General features: G+C 39.1%; 1 protein-coding gene across 2 annotated transcripts in view; it reads left to right on the top strand.

Annotated features, from left to right (window-relative positions):
• Positions 1-21,778, top strand: part of LAMA3 (laminin subunit alpha 3) — a 157,831-nt gene that overhangs the window by 58,997 nt on the left and 77,056 nt on the right. For both annotated transcript variants that reach the window (XM_087707173.1, XM_087707174.1), the window contains exons 24-37: positions 1,329-1,489; positions 2,548-2,656; positions 4,576-4,667; positions 5,236-5,407; positions 7,721-7,847; positions 7,940-8,079; positions 10,765-10,880; positions 11,038-11,249; positions 11,731-11,935; positions 14,856-15,000; positions 17,540-17,680; positions 18,591-18,755; positions 19,169-19,270; positions 19,963-20,046. In XM_087707173.1, coding sequence (XP_087563299.1) covers positions 1,329-1,489; positions 2,548-2,656; positions 4,576-4,667; positions 5,236-5,407; positions 7,721-7,847; positions 7,940-8,079; positions 10,765-10,880; positions 11,038-11,249; positions 11,731-11,935; positions 14,856-15,000; positions 17,540-17,680; positions 18,591-18,755; positions 19,169-19,270; positions 19,963-20,046 — 1,971 coding nt within the window. The remainder of the gene's footprint in view (positions 1-1,328; positions 1,490-2,547; positions 2,657-4,575; positions 4,668-5,235; positions 5,408-7,720; positions 7,848-7,939; positions 8,080-10,764; positions 10,881-11,037; positions 11,250-11,730; positions 11,936-14,855; positions 15,001-17,539; positions 17,681-18,590; positions 18,756-19,168; positions 19,271-19,962; positions 20,047-21,778) is intronic.

Raw genomic sequence — 21,778 nt, 5'->3', positions numbered from 1 at the left:
ACATTCCATTACAATTGTATACCATTCTGATAGTGTACTTGTTTGCCTATATGTTTGTCACAGCATGTACCAGATTGATACATTTTTTGTTTTATTCATCTTCTTTCTGGATCCACGTGTTCACTGGTCATTTTAAGGGGGTTTTGTGGCTGCTCTCCCAAAGCTATGGCCAACAATGAGCTTATTTTATGATTGCCATTGTAGATGTGAATAATTGTGAAATACTTTTTTACTAGAAGTCAGACTGATGTGGTAGCCCTACCGCTACCTGTTTATGCGTCAGGATACTCCTACCACTCTGCCTCTCTTTCTCTGGGCAGGTTGGTGAACCAGTGGATGTAGCCATCCACCATCTTTGATTTTATGACTCATGTAAGCCCTAGAGGCTTTCTGAAATACTGTATAAAAATGACACCGGATGCTAGAATTTTCTTTTACGGCACTGTACTAAAAATCTAATTAAAAAAAACAACAGGTAGGGTAGAGTGACTGGTTAATGCCACAAGAAATAACTGCAAGGACATAGACACCATCTTGGAAGCTAAATGTATAGGGCCATGATGGCAAACCTAAGGTGGCATGTAGAGCCCTCTCTGCGGGCATGCTAGCTATCAACCCAACTCAGCTCCACCGCGTATCCACGCATGCCTCCCGCCAGCCAGCTGGTCTTTGGGTCTGTGCCAAGCATGCATGGGGGGGGCGCATGCAGGGGATGGGTTTTTGCTTGCATTCCATTTTGGGACCTCGCACAGCACTTCTGCGTCCCGGTTTGGCTTCCAGGTTGATGCAGGAGGGCTTCCAGGCTCAAAACAGGGTGTGGGCGTGTCGCGTGAGGCCCCTGTGCCCTATTTTGGCTTGTAAAGCCTCCTGCACCAACTTAGAAGCCAACAATGGGCAAGGGGGGGTGTAAGAGCGCATGCAGGAAGATCAGAGGGGGTTGCATGTGCATGCACGTGCATGCATGGGGATCATGCATGCATGCGCAGGGTTGGGGCACACATGGGAGTGTCACATGCACATGAACAGGGCAGGATGGGCGGGGGGTCACACAGATGCATTGTATTATGGGTGTGGGTGCGTTATCGTGTGCACATGCACGCTTTTGGCACGTGATGACAAAAAAGGTAGCCATCACTGGTATAGGGAAAGTATTAACCTTGGAGAATGGAAAAGAAAATAGGTATTATTTTCCTAGCAAAAAAGCATTTACAGGTTTACTTCCCTATGATGTTACTCTGCTTTAAAAACCTAAGTGGTTATTTAGTGCATGAAGTAGCCACTCCTCCATTATTCTTATAACATCCATGCATGATTTGAATCTTCTTTAGGTGAATCTACAGATCAAATTGAAGGTTCCCCAAGTTGGCCGCTATGTAATCATCTTTGAGTATGTCACGGATCATGATCTAATGTATGTTGGTAATATAAAGACTGAGAGCATTGGACAAGAGATGGAGGCTAAAATTAATATATACAGCTGCAAATATAGGTGAGAAAAGTGTAATAAGTTTATGTTTTGGGCTTTTGTCATCTAAATATACTTGTCTTTTCTTCCTTCTTTTCTAGGGTTCTTAGTTTCCAATGCATTCCTTTTCTTTATCTCCTTTATTTTACCTGATAAAAATAGTACTCTAAATAATATGTATATTTTTCAGGCTCAATTCTTTTCCTCTGCTTTCAAGAAAACAGTTGTAGTTTCTTTCTCATGCAATTAGACACATAATGTTAATTAAGAGGATTTTTTTCCTTGCATAATTGAAATGTGGATGATATGTAAAAACTTAAAATCATTCCTGTTACACTGAAAAGAATATAGAAATAGTTTTAAAATATTAAATATCCTCAGCAAATTTAAGCTAAAAAAGGGCAGAAGATGTTTCAGATTCTACTTCTTGATATTAATATTATTATGTTTGCATCCTGCCTAGGGGGATGAATTCCAGAGGAATGAAAGGCATTTTGATTGCTATTTCTATTGTTGAACTATAGCAATAATGTAAGCGTTTCTTTGTATGATCATTCATGAAGACTGGGAAATGAAACCAGCAGTGGAATTATGGGCAGCTGTATGAAAGCATTAATTGGGTTTTTTTTAAATCCTATATTCCTGGACTAAATACATACTTCAGCACATCTTTTTCATTAGGTTTTGAACACACATCTTCAGCACGTTTTTATACCATGGATTTAGTTACTAGACTCCTATTGTATCCCACACAGTCCTAAAATCTGTCCACCCTGGTTGTGACTCTTGTTCAAATCAATCTCGTGTTAACATTTTTGTCATGTTTTGGAAAGGCATGTATTTGTAGAATAGTCTTAGATACCAACTGTTTCACAGGCCTACCGTAGAAGAACAAGCTGAGTGGTAAAAAAAATCACTCTGGGCTTCTTTATTTAATTTAAAATTGACATGTAATTCATGCATTTGGTGATAGATTCATAGAGAAGAAGTTCAAGACAGAAAAAAGACAAAAAAACACACCCTTCTTTGGAATTAGAGAATATTAGGACTTATTTACTAACTACTTTTAAAACCTATTCCAGCTTCCAGTGTCGCAGTGTTGTGATCGATGATATGGCTCGTATTGCAGTTTTTGACCTTTTGGCTGATACAACATTACATCTCAGATCATCAGCTATAGATTTTCTACTGGTGAGTTTCTTATATTTTCATGAACAGAATATCAAGAAATTATGCAACTATTTTATATAGGAAATATAGGATGCTATCTTATTCCAGCTCAATCAATTATCCTTCTGCTCTATATATGTGTTTTGGTGTCCCTCATAGCTTTATGCAGTTGTCATGATTCTATCTAACTTTTCTCCCTTCTCCCTTGCTGCCTGTCCATCTCCTTTTATATCCTTCTGTCCATCAATGGTCTTGTTCCCACCCCCAAATCCAGTTTTTCTATACTTCCAGCCCAAGACCCTTCCCTTTTCCTCCCATTTTTACTTCTTATTAGCATTACTACAGGGGACTGAATTCAGAAGAAGTGTAATGAAAATATACATGTAAAAATACCTGTATATGACTGTATGTGTGAATATTGTATTTTGTCTGTGCAGGAGAGAATATAGTCTTTGTTTAGTAATTAATTCCTTGGTGACTGAAGTTACAACAATACTGAATAAGAACTTGCAACTAAGCCTTGTCGTTACGGCTGTTGTATTGTCTTTGTGGTCACATTATTGCAATTCAGGTGCTTAGCAACCAGCTTGCAATTATCCCATGGCAGTGTCTTACAGTCATGTGATCACCATTTGCAACCTCCACTGCCAATTTCCAACAAGTGAATGGGGAAGCTGGCAGGAGTCATAAATGATAATCACATGATGTCACACTTAACAATCATGTGGGATTCACCTAACAATGGCAAATGGAACTGCTGGAACTGCTTTTGTAAGTCAATGCAGTAATAACAAAGCTGAAAGGGTCCTTGGAAGTCTTCTAGTCCAACCCTCTCCTCAAACTGGAGACAAGATATCATACTTTACAGCTGCATTGCTTAGCAATGGGGTTTCCGGTCCTAGTCACTATCATTAGCTGAGTACTTCCAATATAGGTATATGATTGTGTATATGTGTTTTTATGAATGCAGAAGACAACTCAAGAGGAATTAGTTAGTTTGCAATAGTGGTGGATATCTGTAGCTCAGGTGTAAGATGAGGGTGAAAGTTCATCCTCCAAGGTTGTAGGTTGGTTTTCGAACATTTCATTACCAGGCAGTTACCAGATAACATCTTCTGTGTCAGTGTTCTTCTGTTGATAAGGGCCTCAGGCATAAGTGTGTCAAGTGAGGGTCTTGAGATGGGTCAGGTGTGAGTCATCAATGAATCTTGTGATGGGTCTTGTGATAAGGAAATTACATCAGGTCATTTAGTTAGTTTTAGATCCTCACTTGATCATGAAATTTGGGTAGCTTTGGGCCAGTTCTCTCTCTCAGTTTACCTAGAGGAAATCCCCACATGAACCATCTTTCTCAGAAGAAAGCTGTAAATGCATGGTTTTTCTGGAACCACACAGTACACTAGATAAAACAATCACTTCTCTACAGATTCCTGTCTGAAAGGTTCAAATATGGTAGTTTTTAATTTTAAGACGTTTACTGCCACCTTTTGGTATATGAAGATTTAATCTTTCTGCGTCTTCCTTCTCTCCTTAATAAAAGCAAATGAGCTGTTTAAGACAATTCTTCTCATTCTTGTACCATATCCATCATCGGACATTGGCAATCATGTTGACGATCCTATTTTTATAAACAGCCGCACAAAAAAGCCGCACAATACAGTGAGTAAATGTTGGCCAAGTTAATCCCATGTAATGAGCTCTTCTCTATACACCATGCTGCATTCATAGTACACTCACACACCCTTCTAAATACAAAAATACTGTAGCGCAAAACTTTATGCCAACAAGTCCTGTGCCCACAAATCTCACACTGTGTTAGCTTTTAGCTAGAAAGCTTTCTTATCGTTACTTTTTCTAGAAGCATAAATAGTTTAAATAATATGCATCCCCATTTTCACATTGGGAAAAAAGTTAACAGATACATTGTCTTTCTTGCCTAGCATAAAATTTGCATTATTCCAATTGAGGATTTTTCTCTGGACTATGTGGAACCTCAAGTTTATTGCATTGCAACATATATCCATGGTTCAAGGTAAAATACTTCCTTCTCTTTTGCTTCCCACAGAAGTGAACTTTAAGACTTAGTAATGTTAATATTCTCAGTTTGCTCAGCATTTTGGGAGTATTTACAATGCATCGTAACATTGCACATCGTGCAACATAGCTATCACTCCATTACTCTAATATAAGAAACCTTGATAAGACACACTTATTTGATCTTAAGACTTTCCAAGGATACTGATACTTTCCTCTAGATAAATTATGTCATTTTGTCTATCAAAGGATTCATGTTCAAAAAATAATTTTGCTATTTGAGTCATCATATGGTATACCCTTTGGTTGTGTCCTAAATGTAGACTATACAGTTGAACTTGAGTTAATCCAATTTTCCTGATTCACACAACACACTGAACTGGCAACTAACTATGTTGAAAGGATTAGCACAACATGCTAAGGTAAATGTTGTTCAGTTTGATTGTTGTGGGAACACAGTTATTGACTTCACAGTCTACATTTTGAGACATATTTTATTCTGTTCAAAGAACTTTTTTGAAATATGCCATATTTGACATTTATTTGGCATTCTTCTTTCTTTAAAGTGCCTCCTGTATACCATTGCAATATGAAAAGCCTCTTGAAGCGGTAGTTTTGGATGCTCACAGAAACAGCGAAGTTGTAGAAGGGGCAAGATATGTGGTCTCCTGGGATTCATTGAGTTCTCCTTTATCATCTCTTCACTCAGCTAATGGTGTGACTCTGTCTTCCTCACAGGTAATTTACATTTTGCATTAAAGCAAGGGTGGGTTGCTGCCAGTGTTACTGCCTGTTCGCAACCCACGTGCAATGTGCATGTGTATGCACCAGACGTGCATGCGTGCCAGATGCATGCTGCACACCTGTGCGCAGTTCAATGTAGAACAATTTGCAGTGAACTGCGCACCCACAGTCACTAAAATCCAAGGTGGCGGCAGCCAAGCAGCAGCGAGGGGACTTTAAGCCCATTGGTTTGTAAATATTAATCTTACTTGTTATGGAGTTGAAGACCTGAAATTCTTTGAGTACTTCCCTCAGTTGATTTGCAAGAAGCTGACATCTTGAGAAGCTGAGCTACTGACAGATGTAGTAGCTCAGATGACTCTTGAAACTCATATTCCATATGGATATTCATTTTGTCACCAGAGGGTGGAGATGAATACCTCATAATTTTCTATAACTGTTCCAATTCTGTGGTGAATTTCTACTTATATCATTAGAAAGTCTTTGTTTGCTTGTTTGTTTATTAAAATTATTTGCCACCCATCTCATTTTGAAGTGTGTATGGGCAGCTTACAGCATTAAAAGTCTTAAAACCATAAGATAAATATTTCAAAATTGATAAAAATATAGTTACAATCAAAGACAAAAATTATTGTTAAAAGATGGGGAGATAAGGAGCAGGATGTATGTGTGGGATCTGGGATTTCCTCTTAAGTTATCAACCACCTCCAGTGTGATGCTTTCCTGCTGGGACCCCAAGCCCATCTGGCAGAGCCAAGTCTTCAGGGCCTTATGGAAAAAGTTAGAAGGATGAGAGACGATCTCTCCTCAGGGGCTAAGATGTTCCAAAGGGCAGGAGCCACCGCAGAGACGGTCTTCTCTTGGATCCTGCCAGCTAAAAATACTTGATTCAGAAAGGGGCCTGAAGCTCCTTTTCTGCCAGTATGGTTGGGGCATGCTAGTCCTATTGGGATGAGATGGTTCCTCAAGTATCCTGAATCCATGCCATGCAGGGCTTTAAAGTTAATAACCAACACCTTGATTTGTACCTGGAAGCAAACCAGCAATCAATGCAGCTCATGGAGCAGTGAGGTAGCATGGGCTACCATAGAGGCCCCACGAACTGTCCAGGCCACTGCTCTGTGCTAATTGAAGGTTCCAAATGCCCTTCAAAGGGAGCCCCATGTAAAGTGCATTGCAGTAATCCAAATGTGAAATGACCAGGGTTTGAATGACTGAATGTAGGGACTCCCAATCCAGGAAAGGCCACAACTAAGTGCATAACACAAAGTTCTTCAAAATCTCTCCTAGCCGTGACTGCCACTAACTCTTTAAGCAGGAATCACATCTCCGGGAGACCCCTAAGTTGCAGACTGGGTCTATCTGGGGTAGTGCACCCCATCTGGAATTAAGGTAGTTAAACTCCTGGATCTTGAAACTCCATGCACCCAAAGCCATTCAATCTTGCCAAGGTTCAGCCAAAATATGTTGTTCCCCCATCCAGGTCCCCCACAACTTCCAGACACAGAGATAGGGCAGCAACAACATTTCTTGGATCACTGTGGTGGAAATGATACATCAGCCACTCATGGTGAATGATCTCAGACATTAGCTTCATGTAGATGTTAAACAAGAGTGGTGAGAATACTGAGCCATGAGGCATGTCATAAAAAATCAGCCATAGGCTGGACCTTTCACTCTTTATCAATGCTGATTGAGCCATAAGAAGAGCAGGAGAAAAAGGCACCATGCTGAAATTTCAGGGGGTGGAAAAAAAGACTATAATCTTCTGCCAATAATATTGCTTAGTTTATAATAAAATTTTACTGTGAACCACACTGTATCAAATTTCTGTAAAATGTCAACCATGTTTAGAGTAGCTAGAGGGAGAAGTTTGACATGGAGCAAAGAATAGAGCTTTACCAGCAATCTGAAAATGCTCTATATTGGTGTTTGATAGATTACTTTTATTTACAATATGAGCTTCTATAGTCTTGTAGAGAATTGTAAAAAGAAGATTAGTGAATTGTTATTAGGATTTTTCCTTCATGAGCTGAAACTGCTTGAAGTCATTTACAGTTTCTAAAAATAGCCCAAGTACCATACAGTTGAAATATCACACTTGATGAGCAGCTTATTTTATTTCTGTTCCATTTTGCTGAGAAAGAGAGAGTTCAAACAAAAGTGGGTCGATTTTTTATTAAAGTTATCAAATATCTTTCACTTCATTTTAATATTAAATCAGGGAAACATTAGTGTGCAAACATAATGCTCAGTGTTCACTTTGTGATGACCAATATATTAATTTCCACATATTTATGTTGACAGAACCAAATTACTCTGAATGGGAGAGTCCCACATATAGGCCAATATGTGTTTATCATACATTTTTATCAGCCGGAAAATCCAACATTTCCAGTGCAAGTATTAGTGGATGGAGGACAACTTTGGTCAGGTAACCTAGACTTAACAGTGTTTTAGATTTTTTTCAGACATTTGAGTTTTCATAGATTAAATGTGTGCTCATCCCACTTCTACCTGTTCTAGGTTCTTACAATGCTTCATTTTGTCCACATACTTCTGGATGTCGAAGTCTGGTAATGTCTGAAAATCATATTGAATTTGATATCCTTAAACATGACGTCTCGGTCACCTTGACAATTCCCAATGAAAGAACAATGGTATTGGTAAGTTTTAAAACTGCTTAATTTTTAATTGAGATAGAGACTATCCAATTACATTTACTTATGCTATGGTAAGCTAAAGCTTCCACTGGCCTTCCATATTTTGCCAAATGTGTAAAACTGCAATTAAGAGTCTCTAATCATGATAGCTAGTAGTGGTGATAGCAGCAAGAGACTTGTAAATCCACATAACTGGAGGGTCCTGAGTTAGAGAAAAATGATTTGGGCTATTGCACTATGTTGCACAAAGTATGGCCTTTGAAAATTTCTCAAAACTATATTTTGTTCAATCCATGCAGGGGTAGGTTCTGGCTGCTGCTACTGCCAGTTTGCTCAGAGATGAGCTGTGCAGTACTAAAAAAATTGCTTCTTTGCATGCGCAGAAGCAAAAAACAAGATGGCGGCCTATGGCGCTGCCAAGAGAACCGGTTCGGGGGCATGGCAAGCCGAGTTACTACCTACTCGGTAGGAACCTACCTCTGAATCCATATATATACTACTAAAACTTTCATGTCTGTTTGATTGTTTGTAGCCTTCAATTAGATGATTTTGGAAAGTAAAGGGCAAGAATTATTAAACCAAAGTAACTCAAATGGGTTGACTTACAGAATACTGCGACCCATGACTCCTATGGGAATGAAATTTGGGGAAGTTGTTGCCACTTGAACATCATAGCGTACTGCTGTGATTATTGTGGCCATGTGATCTTCATTTTCAACATTCCCTGAAAGTTTTCCATAAATCAATGGGGAAGCCAGAAGGAACTAATGTGATTGCTCACACTCTCTTGCCACTTTCCCACTAAGTTTTTGCTTATGGAAGGCTTGCAGAGAGAAAGACAAAGGACAACATGACAAAGAAGGTTGTCTTCACTACCATGCATTCTTTGCCAGTCCCTCAATGTTTGCATCTTACTGGATACTAGCTCATCTCTTGCTTCCTCCCTCACCTGGCAGCAATCATTTACCTGCCTGCTGGGGAAGGAAGGAAGGAAGGAAGGAAGGAAGGAAGGAAGGAAGGAAGGAAGGAAGGAAGGAAGGAAGGAAGGAAGGTTTTCTGAAACTCCCTACCAGCTTCCCACAAGGAAAGTCGTTGGAAAAGGAAATTGGAAGTTGCTTTCCCCCCCACAATGCTTTTTTGTCAGTGATCATTCTTTTCTCTATTTATGTAAAGAAATATTTCGAAAACAATGACCATACATGTCATAGGTGTCTAATTATCATTAAGCTGCTAATCAGGGTTAGATTGCTAATAACACATTTTGCTAGTTGCCAAAAGCACCACTTGTTTCTAGTAGTTTTCAAAAACAATTCAAAATGGTGGTATGTATTTGGACTTAGATATATATTGGAGGGGACTGTGGTGACATTAAGTGTGGTTAAAGATGCTGAGCTTGTCAGCTGACAGCCTGGGTTTGAGACCCAAGTCCTGCAAATGGGACAAGTTTCAGTTTGAAAGCATGCAAATGCAAGTAGATAATTTGGTATCACTTCAGTGGGATGGAAACCACCATTCTGTGCACCTTTGGTGTATGGCCATACTGGCCACCTAACAATGGAAATGTCTTTGGACAATGCTGACTCCTTTGGCTAAGAAATGGAGATGAGCACTTCCCCCTAGAATTGGACATAACTGGACAGGAGAAACCTTTATATTTACCTTTATACATCAGAGAGGTCGTCTTTTCATTGCCCTGTCAGCTCCAGTTGCATGTGAGCATTGGCCAGTTGATTTTTGCCATTGATTTTTGGCTGTTTTTCGCCTTCTGGAGGCTTCAGGGAAGCCCGCTGAAGCCTGCGGAGGGAGAAAAACAGTCCAGTGGGCAACCTGGAAGTCTATTCCAAAACTTCCGGTTTCCATGTTGTGGTGTTTTTCATCCTCACCAGGCTCCTAGAAAGCCTCTGGAGCCTGAGGAGGGTGAATAATGTGTGCATGTGCAGGGGGCATGGCACAGGCAGGCATTAAATTATGGGGGTGGGCAAGCATGTGTAATAGCGCATACACATGCTTTTGGCACCTGAAGTGAAGAAGGTTTGCCATCACTGCTATATGCTCTTTCAGAGATCCTGCTCAGAATAACACTACTTCTGGGCAGACATTTCTCGTTTGTGCTGTTCTTCACCCACTCTTTGACATTGATTTTTTTCATTTCTTTCACAAAAATCTTGAAATCATTAATTGTCTTTGTACCACCCCAAAATACCACCCTGATAATATATACTCACTGCATTCTTGGTTTCTAAAGTGACCATCTGAAAAGTGTGCTTTATTGATTGGAACACAATTTTCTGTGTGCAGAAATTATGTACTATTCACAGAAGAGAAGGGAAGCAATTTCATTCCTCTTTCAAGATTTGCTTTGGGGTAGAGACTTCTTAATACTGGAGGGGTCTAGGGAGCTGTAAGAATAAGAGAGACTAAGGCAAGCCCCATTTAGGAATGGACATTCCTTCAATTCATAATTATACAACTGTTTAATCTAATGATGTAAACATATAGAATTGTTTTAAATAAATGAATATTAAATAAGTATTTTGCATTTAAAAAAAAATCTTTTTATACTTAGGTGCAATGCAAGTACTTTTCACACATATGTGCACAACCTTAAAATGCATGGAAACTGTCTGGAAACTCGACATCAATACTTTAACTTTCTAAAATATGCAATTTAATTTTATCATTTTAAAGGAGCATATCCTGGTTGTTCCAGCACATAGCTACAGCTACACACTTCTTCATAAAGACAGTGTGATTCGTTCAACAGATTTCATCAGCCAGTGTGGTGGAAACAGTTTTCACATTGTGTAAGTCACAAAATATATATAAAAAGAAAAATGGATTATGGATTATACTAAAAGCATACTAAATAAACACATATTATAGAAATATAAATGAAAGTGGGCAAAACCTTTTAAATAGTGGAACTCAAATGTGCTTTCCTTCTATCCTTCTGTTTAACAGTCCTGGCAATTCCTCAGAATTTTGTCAAAATTCAGCTCGATCACTTGTGGCTGCTTTTAATGACGGGGCATTGCCATGCAATTGTCACAGAAAGGGTGCTACCAGCGCTACTTGCAACCCTGATGGGGGACAGTGTAACTGCAGACCACACGTCATTGGTCAAAAGTGTACCAGGTGTCAGACAGGTTACTATGGATTTCCATTCTGCAAACGTAAGTAGCCATTCCACATGGGAGAGGTTACCCACTTTTTGGAATGTTGCCCAAGAACCAAATATTTTATTTTGTTTTTGATTTCCTTCTCAATTTAAGGATTTTGCTCAGAGTTATTAATTGAAAACTTCCTGCTTTGTTTGGATGTAAAAACTAGTCAAGAAGGATGTTTGGATGTGGAAAATATTCCTTCATATCTCAGCTTCTTAAACTGAGATGTGATCATCCAGATATTATCGAGTATTTGAGATTCATCTCTAATGTATTATTTCTTGCTCAGTTTTGCAGTTATTTACATAACATTGTAGGGGGAGCCATGTAATGATTACTATTGGTTGAGCATACGTATGCTCAGATCAATTTTTTCAAAGAATTTTGGAACAAGACGAAATAGGTTCTAGTGGATTTTTCCTCCAACAAGAGCAATGTATGTAATTCAAATATTCTTTGAATATGAAATAATTTGTATTCTTGTTCCCAGCTTGCAACTGTGGAAGGCGTCTTTGTGATGATATCACTGGGAAATGTATTTGTCCCCCACAAACTGTTAAGCCTAGATGTGAAGTGTGTGTAAGGTTGCACTTTGGATACCATCCACTTACTGGCTGTGAAAAGTGCAATTGCTCAAGTAAAGGCGTTATCAGTGCTATGAATTCTGAATGTAATAAAATTGATGGACAGTGCAGGTATGTAAGTATTTCTATGATGGAATGATTTGTTTGTTTGTTTTGTTTTACACAGTAGGGTGCGGTAGCTAAATTTTAGACTGCAGAAGTCACTAATTACTCTGAGTCAATCCCTTATTCTCAGGGACATGATTAATAGCTGATTCTATCTTTCATCTATGCAGCTAGGTATGTTTCTGTCTATACATACATTCACCCTAGCTCAGTGATTCTCAGTCTTAACATGTCTGGACTTTCAATGCCTGGAATCCTTCACCATGCAGGCTAGAGAATTCTGGGAGTTGATGTCCAGATATCTTAAACTAGCCAAGATTGAGAAACACTCCATTACCTGTATTCTTCTACTTACTGACAAAATATATGTGCTTTAACATATTGCTATAATCCTGTATAAAAAGAATTGGATGGCTCTTATCCTAAAGCTGACAGTGTTCCATAAGCAGTGACCTTTTTAAAATAGGATGCTCCATGATGACCCAATTACTTCAGATAAGTGAATTAGTATTCTGTACTAATTAGTAATTATTTATAATTATAGAAAAATTTACTCGGACAAGATTCTGTTTTAAACTGAACTGTTTGTTTATTGAATGTAATGAGTAATCTGTGAACATTGTGTTTTGAGGGTTACTGCTGTGTGTTTATCTTAAACTATCCTTGATTTCCAGAGCCGTTCTAGGATTTTTTTTTAGCCCATCAATATTCTTGATCATTTTGATTGTTTTATGGTTAAGCTGACAATTGATTTTCTCTGAGATAATGTATTTGGAAAGGATACAATACAATAGCAGAGTTGGAAGGGACCTTGGAGGTCTTCTAGTCCAACCCCCTGCCTAGGCAGGAAACCCTACACCACTTCAGACAAATGGCTATCCAACATCTTCTTAAAGACTTCCAGTGTTGGGGCATTCACAACTTCTGGAGGCAGGCCATTGCAATGATTAATTGTTCTAACTGTCAGGAAATTTCTCCTCAGTTCTAAGTTGCTTCTCTCCTTAATTAGTTTCCACCCACTGCTTCTTCCCTCAGGTGCTTTGGAGAATAGTTTGATTCCCTCTTCTTTGTGGCAACCCCTGAGATATTGGTACACTGCTATCATGTTTCCCCTAGTTCTTCTTTTCATTAAACTAGACATACCCAGTTCCTGCAAACGTTTCTCTTATCTTTTAGCCTCTAGTCCCCTAATCATCTTTGTTGCTCTTCTCTGCACTCTTTCTAGAGTCTCCACATCTTTTTTACATCTTGGCGACCAAAACTGAATGCAGTATTCCAAGTGTGGCCTTACCAAGGCATTATAAAGTAGTATTAACATGTCATGTGATCTTGATTCTATCCCTCTGTTATGCAGCCTAGAAATGTATTGGGCTTTTTTTGGCAGCTGCTGCACACTGCTGGCTCATATTTAAATGGTTGTCCACTAGGAATCCAAGATCCCTTTCACAGTTACTACTGTTGAGCAAGGTACCACCTATACTGTACCTATGCATTTCGTTTTTCTTGCCTAAATGTAGAACCTTACTTTTTTTCACTATTGGATTTCATTTTGTTAGATAGTGTCCAATGTTCAAGTTTGTCAAGATCCTTCTGTACCTTAAGTCTATCTTCTGGAGTGTGGACTATTCCTGCCATCTTGTTGTCATCTGCAAATTTGATGAGTTCCACATTTATCCCCACATCCAAATCATTGATGAAGATGTTGAAGAGTCCTGGGCTTAAAACAGATCCTTGGGGTACTCTACTGCATACTTCCCTCCATGTAGATGCAGTTCCATTGAAGACCACATGTTGAGTGTGGCTGGTCAGCCAGTTACAAATCCATCTGGTGGTGATGCTGTCTAACCCACATTTTTCTACTTTATCTAGTAGTAGGTTATGGTCTACTCCAGTGATCCCCAACCCCCGGTCCACGGACCGGTGCCGGGCCGTGGAGTACCTGGCACCGGGCCGCGCAGCGGCCGGGGGCCATGATCGCTGCAGCGGCCGGGGGCCATGATCGCTGCAGCGGCTGGGGGCCATAGTTTCTTTCTGTATGCAAATTAGGGCTAACTGGCACAAGGGGTGTTACTGGACCGCTGGTGGCACTCTGACGTCACCAGCGGCCCACCGCCCCCCTGTGTCCAGCGCCGCCCTTCTCATTCCTTTTCAGCACTTCAGCGCTGGCCGATTCCTGAAAAAAAACCTAAGAGCGCCTGCGCAGCTACATAGGGCTAGTGTAGACAGCGCTAGTAGCGTAGCCTTGCGTAGGCGCAGTTTGTGCTACGCTATCTACGCTAGCCATACTGAACTGCGCCTGCGCAAGGCTACGCTACTAGCGCTGGTCATCGACGTATTCCACCGAAACCGCGAACAACGCCCCCCCACCCCTGCGCGCACTCAGCGGGCCACGGCAAAATTATCAAAGGCTGACTGGTCCGCGGCGATAAAAAGGTTGGGGACCACTGGTCTACTCTATCAAATGCCTTGCTGAAGGAGGTGGTGTACTTATCTATTCCAATGTCATTTTCCAGCCCACCTAATTATGTAATATCTAATTCAGTGTTAACTCAGGCCTGAAATCTTTATGTTCCTAAGTTATAATATTTTATTTTTGTTGCATCGAAATTTACCATCCAGTATGCCTTTATGCTTTTCACTTTCAAATGATTTAGAATATTTCTATTTAAGTCTTTTGATGCAAAAAAAAATAAAAGATAAATCAGAGATCTCTAGCATCATATCTGTTTTTGGTCTTTGGCCTAAAAAGTAAAAGGAAATTTGCTAGCTACTGGAAAAGAAATGCAAAATGTCATGTTTTTAAGGAATGAAGATCCACTCAGCAGCTGGGGCAGGTTTTTTTTTATAGCCTTAATTCTAGCCCTGCATCTAATACTCTATCACATGAAATCAGTTTTGTACACTATTCTTTGTTTTGTTGTTCAAGATGTCGCTCAGGAATAGCAGGGCGTCAGTGTGATCGTTGTGCTCCTGGATCTTATGGTTTTCCCAACTGTAAACCTTGTAAATGTAACAGAGGAGGAACAGAACCAGACATCTGCAACCCACAAACAGGAGTTTGTCTCTGTAAGGTCAGGTGCTTTGACATTTCAAAATTTGTGTGATTATTTTATGTGTCCTTCCTTATTCAGCTGTAAATAATTCTCATTCTCATAATTACTTTAAAAAAATAAATCTACCTAGACATGAAAGTTTTAGTACATTGGATTGTATAGATCTTTAATTAGGTGATGACACACATGACAAAATGGTTGATTTTGAGCACAGATTGCATCTCAATTCCTCAACTGCATTTAATAGGAATATTTAATAGGAAGAACTATTAAGAAAAGGTTGAATGGGTTTATTTATAAATTATCTGTTATTGAAAACAAACAGTGACATGTGGTGAAGTTTATGGCTGGTGAGGCAAGTGGGCAAAAGCTGCCCTATGTCTGCCGCCCTATGTCTGCCAAAGCCCTGGTGCTGTGTCCGCCATACAGGTGGGACGCATCCCGCTCTATGGCAGACACAGCGCCAGGGCTTCGGCGGGGCTTTCGGAAAGCCCCACCAAAGCCCTGGCGTGGCTTTACGAAAGCCCCGCTGAAGCCCTGCCGCTGTGTCTGCCATACAGGCAGGATGCATCCCGCTCTATGGCGGACACAGCGGCAGGGCTTCCTAACCTCCTTAGACCAACAGAAGATTTTAAAAGCAGAGAGGACCTATGGAAAGCTTCAAAGAATCAATGCTGGATGGAACCAAAGCCGCCCTGCTGCTAGAGGCAAAAGCCACCCTGCCGCTATGTCCAAAAGCCCTGGCTTGCTGCTATGTCCAAAAGCCCTGCCGGCCGCTATGTCCCACATAAAAAATAAAATGCCAGCCTGTGCGCCAGCAGAGGTGGGTAAAACACACACACACACACACACGCACACACACATGCACAAATTACTTACAATAATACAATTACTTACAAATTACATTAATTTTGAATTCCTCCCCCCTCCCTCCGATGCACATACCTTTTCCAGCTGTGTCACAGAGGATTTCAACTCTGCTCTTGTCTGCCATGATGAAAATGTAAAAGTGTAAAAAGAAAAAGGCAAGAGGTCAGGCTGGATCGTGGCACGACAAAACCGCGCTCCACTAAAGCGCGCCAGATTAAACCACGTCGCTGACGTCATCAGCAGGGCGACAACAGTGACCGCGGAGAAAAAAGGGCGCTTTAAATAGCGCTTTGAAAGCAAGCCGATTCACGTTAAGGTAAGGGTTAGGTTTAGGGTTAGATTTAGGGTTAGGTTAAGGGTTAGGGTTAGGTTTAGGGTTAGGTTAAGCGTTAGGGTTAGGGTTAGGGTTAGGTTAAGGGTTAGCGTTAGGTTTAGCGTTAGGTTAAGGGTTAGGTTTAGGGTTAGGTTTAGGGTTAGGTTAAGGGTTAGGTTTAGGGTTAGGTTTAGGATTAGGTTTAGGGGGGTTAGGTTTAGGTTTAGGGGTTAATTTTAGCTTTAGCGTTCGCAGCGTGCTTTTTTCGTCGCGCTGTGATGACATCAGCTACGTGGTTTCGTCAAGCGCGCTTTAGTCGAATGCGGTTTTGTGGTGGAACCAGACTGGATTAGCTGCTGCCAGAGCCTCCAATGGATGACTCTGCTTAACTGTTTAAAAAAAGCCTCTAAAAAAAGTGCCCTCTACAGGAGGAGGCGAGAGAACCAAGTGCCTCATCTACATAAGGAATTTTTCAGCTTTTAACACTTGCTTAACTCTGCTCGAGTGATCATAAAGATAGACTAAATGAGGCATATGGTTCTCTTGCCTCCTCCTGTAGAGGAGTTGCAACAGTTACAGCTATCTCAATGGAAAACAAATTGCTGTAACTGTTGCAATATGATCATAATCAAAGCAAAAGGCTGAAGTGTGCATTGACACAAATGCTGTGGTATTGTTAATGTGCTGTGCTGCGTTTTGTGAACATGTGAGGTGGGTAGGCTTCTTCACAGCAATCTTTATAGTCTACATTTTTACTAACAATGCGGGAAGGCTTTTAAAATTTTCTCATTAATTGATTGATCTGTCCTTTTTGAACTAAAGATAGGAGGAGAATGTAATTACCCACTTTCATAATTTTCCAAAATTCTTAGTTCAAAAAGCATTTCACAGTGTATATAAATATGTCTCTTGAGAAATATATTACTGGTAGAAGGGCTTATTTATATACAAATGTGTATTTTAAAATAATAGGACAATATGTAGGATAATATGGAAACAGAAAAGAATAGAAACATTCATGCCGATCAGAAATAGACTTTTGGTTTCTTATGGTTCGATCAAAAATATTGGGTACATTCAGTGTGAATCATTTAAGTCCCACAGCAATAAAATTTGTGTCAGCAGACTTCAAAGATGTCTGTATGGAAGGCCCCTTATTTAAACTGACAGTTGCATAATGGTTGTGGCAATGGCTATTATCTAGTGAAGAGACTTAAAAAATTTCCTTGCGAAAGAGATAATTTTAGTATCATCTGTGCTATTGAGTATTGAAAGACCATGGAGAAACTGCTTTTGAACATTTACAGCTATTTTTCCTCTCTTTTACTGCAAACTTTTAAGTGGAAACATTGGTTTATTCCAACTGACTTACAGGAGAATGTTGAAGGGGCGCAATGTGACATGTGCCGTTCAGGATCGTTTTATCTGGACCCTGCTAATCCCAAAGGTTGTACTACTTGCTTTTGCTTTGGAGCCACCAATATTTGCCACAGTACAAATAGACGTAGAGTCAAGGTATGCAATGCTACACATATTTTTCCCCTTTGGAGATCAGATAGATGAGCTAGCCAAATATCTGTGATTGGAGTTTTGCTTTGCATGTTAAAAGCAATGATTGATTGAGGCTGAAATTAGCACCAGACCTCTGAATATAGGGTAGTCAGGGGACTGAACTGGCTACACACAAATCAGTAGTGGCTTTCCAGATGCTAAAACTGTTCATTCTAAGAAACAAATTTACAAGAGTATTACTTTTAACCTTTAAAAAAAAGGAATGACAGTCATTACTACTTTTCTGTTTTCTGTCTTTGTTCTGAGAATTTTAAGATGCATTTTCTCCTTTCCTGTGTCTTTACGTCATTGCTGTTCCTTTTAAAGTCATTTCCATGCTGCTGAGTTTAAAGCTATTGGGTTTTTTTCTTTAGCTTTCAGCAGGTTTTTGCAAAAACAGGTTGCCTTGTTTGTTTGCCATGAACAGAAGTGTTAATGTCTGTCACAGTTGCAATGCCCAAATTGTATTTCTTTTCTCAGAGACCAATGTCTCTCGGGAAATTTTCCTGCTTCTTCAGAAAAGCACCTCACTTGTAAATCAGGACAGTCGACTTTACAGCATTTACTCGATGTTGCTGGGTAACTTGCAGAAGGAGTTAGTGAAATGCATCCATGTGACTGATTAGTATGCTCTGTGCCACTGCATTATGATACAACTTGTGTCTTGATGAGTGGACAATTTCCCCTCTGTGATGTTGGAAGCAGATTTACCATAGGTAAATTTTACACAGCCAGTATTTTATAATGGCAAGAAAAACTTTTGTTTGTGGTAGGAATCAGAAAGCCTCCATCTTGCAAATTAACTTTTGTGTTGTGGGAAAACCTTAGTTTAAAAGCAAAAACTTTTTGTGTCTCTCCTCTGTTTTACTATTAGCTCACCGACATGAGAAACTGGCATCTGGAAGCAGTGGGTATGAGTATGAGTATTCCTACAACTTTCAATCCTATTAGCAACAGTGTTGTTGCTGATGTCCAAGAATTACCTCCCCTTCTGTACAATTTATATTGGGTTGCACCATCATCTTACTTGGGGAATAAGGTATATGATCTTTTCTGTAATATCTGTTAAAATTGTCCCATTATCAGCTCCAAATACTATTTTCTCTTATCTTTTTTATTTTATTTATAAAAGCCAAATGCAGACTGGGCTCCAATGTGGAAGATTGTAAAGCATCATTTATGAATTATAACAGCTGGATTCATACAATATGCTAAGCCAAAACCAAACAAATTATAGTATCACTTAGAACAAAGTGAATTCAGGCAAAATACGTTTCTAGCAAGTGACACTCTGGTACATCAATAAACAGATTTTTAATCACAAAAGTTTTTTTTAATTTTCTTGACCTCTCTGTACGAATATGGGAAATGCGGCTGAAGATAGTGTGAAGAATAAATATTATCTTAAAGTATAAAAACCAATTTCTGTATTTCCTGTAATTTTTTATTTAGCTTTCTTCATATGGAGGATATTTAAACTATCAGTTAAAATCCTTTGGTTTACCTAGTGAAGGCATGGCTCTCTTGGAAAAAAGACCAGATGTACAACTAATTGTAAGTCAAATAATGTATATAAATATGTATGCATCATCTTAGTTTTAAAAAGTGTTTACCCTTTACCACTCATTTTCTGGGCTTACATGGTGCTTACTGCACAGCCACAATGTGAAGATATGAAAGTCTGAGAAGTCTTTATTTGAATATGCCATTTTGATAACTCTTGTACCTTAAGTTCTACTAACTATCAGGAAAATGCCTTTTTTTAAAGAGGACATGTCTTATGATATATGGTTATCTCAACAACCCACTATAGTGGCAGTCTAACTATGTTCTTTGTCCTACTTTTTCTGGTTTCTTTGACCACAGGTCTTGGCATATTAATACTCTTTGATGCCTCATTAATGAGCTTTCTTATGATAGCCCTGTGGTCAAGGCTAGTGTCTGATGGCCTCCATGAGGGACATACAGTATAAGCCTAGTGTTGTTCCCCAAGTGCTGTTTAGACATTATCCAGGTTATTTAAATGCATTGATTGGTTGATGGATGGATTGATTGATTATGTATGACCATGACAATTGGTCCTTAGCCTGGTCTTTCAAGTCTCCCATCAGTGCACCCATCATTGCTGTAACTGATTCAATCTATGTTGTCTCTTCTGTTTCCCCCTCTGTTTCTCATGAAGCATGGTAATTTGGTACATAAGTACAATATTGTACTTACATTGGATTTCAACTATTTTTCCACAGGGACAGGAGATGAAAATATCCTATATAGATCCTAATAATCCTTTGCCAGACAAGCTGTATTATGGATCAGTCCAATTAGTTGAGGTAAGAATAATGTTAACTCACTTTTGATAAGTTATGTTATCAAATCTTTGCCTATTTTGATCCAGATCAGAAAAAGCAAACATAAACGTTCCTGCTCTAAGAATAATTTCCAAGACTGCAGTTCTGAGTATTCCATTGTCTATTGGAGAAAAAAAGCTTATAATCATGTATTAATTGTGCACAAATATTTTTGCACATGGTACATAATTAATCTCTCTATAAGTGAGAATAATTTCTGTTATAATTAATGTTCTAATTGAGAATGGCGTATTATTCAGTAAATAATTGAGAATATTTTCTCAGTGAGAAATAAAACTACAGGGTGGATCCCTAGTCTTCATGTTCTATAGAAGAAGGTAGCAAGTTTATACTTTGAATGCAGCAAGGGAGAACAGCATATTTAATCAGCATTTGGAAAGAGGGACAGCATCCTTGGGTGCAATAGGTATTTGGGAATCTCATGGAGGATTACCAGATGTGCTGCATACTTGCTTGAGTCCTTTCCCTCCAACTTGCTTTGTTTCTATGTTATAATAATCAAAGGTTTTAGAGACACCATATTTACCTAGTGCTAAATCTCTTATTTATGAAAATTGCCTGTTTTGCTACCATAGGTATTCTCATGTCAGAAGACTTCTGGGGAATATTTATGGAAGCCAGATTGTAAAGATAACTTGTTTGGTTACTTATGTGGATATATTTCTTCCTTCAAAACACAGAACAGCAGCATCAGATTATTCTGGCATCCAGTAATTCTGTAATGTGGTACAATAATGTGTTGCATTGCTGTTAAGCAACTACTTGCACTAGTTGCCTGAATAGTCAAACTCAGTTCTTGGTTGATTCATGTTTAGACTTGAAAAATAAAGATATTTGGCATCCTACTCTACATTCAATTACAGATGTACTTGAAGATTGAGGCCATTCCAAACTGACATTTTGATGTATGAGGCTGAGTTAAGCATTAGAACTAAACATAGGAATTGAATCTTGTTCTAAAGCAGTCTAACAAACGCCTTTGATTTTGGTAAAAGTGGGAGTGAATAGCATTGAATGCTGTTTGCTAATCAAAATGAACAAGAATGGAACCTGTGGACAATACAGGTATATGCATAGTATTATGCGATCTAATGTTTTAATATGTTGGAAATGGAAGATTATACAATTTTATTTTCAAACAATTCTTCCCTTCATATACCCAACCTCTCTCTGATTGATATGGGAGAGTTACCTAATAACGGGTGAAAAACTTTTATTTTAATGAACATTATCTTCGCGGACAGGAGCTTAATAAAATTAAAATGTGTGTGTGTGTGTGTGTGTGTGTGTGTGTGCGCGCAGTATATACCGTATTTTCACGACCATAAGGTGCACCGAATTATAAGGCGCAGTATCAGTTAACAGTAAATTTTCAAACTTTTTTCATATATAAGGTGCACCGGATTATAAGGCACACGGTTTTTTTGCAACATTCATCCGCGCGCAACTTTAGCAAACAAACAAATTACTAACAAAATCGCGCGATCGCGGGGTTTACTGGCAGGTGCTCAATTTGCAAACATTTTTCATGGATCGGCGTAGCCTTTAAACGCAGCCTAAAAAGAATTAAAACACTAAAAAAATACAGAGAAAAATCAGTCACTTTTATTAAACTTTTAAACAGCTTTATTTTATAGTCGGCTCTATTCATCTTCCATGAAACCTTTGAACTCTTCGTCCTCCGTATCGGAGA

Source organism: Thamnophis sirtalis, unplaced genomic scaffold, assembly GCF_051295495.1.
Source record: "Thamnophis sirtalis isolate CommonGarterSnake01/CBP01778 unplaced genomic scaffold, rThaSir2_p1.2 scaffold_2, whole genome shotgun sequence".
NCBI lineage: Eukaryota > Metazoa > Chordata > Lepidosauria > Squamata > Natricidae > Thamnophis > Thamnophis sirtalis.
The sequence above is the reverse complement of the archived record's forward strand: the minus strand, read 5'-3'. Positions and strand labels throughout refer to the sequence as shown.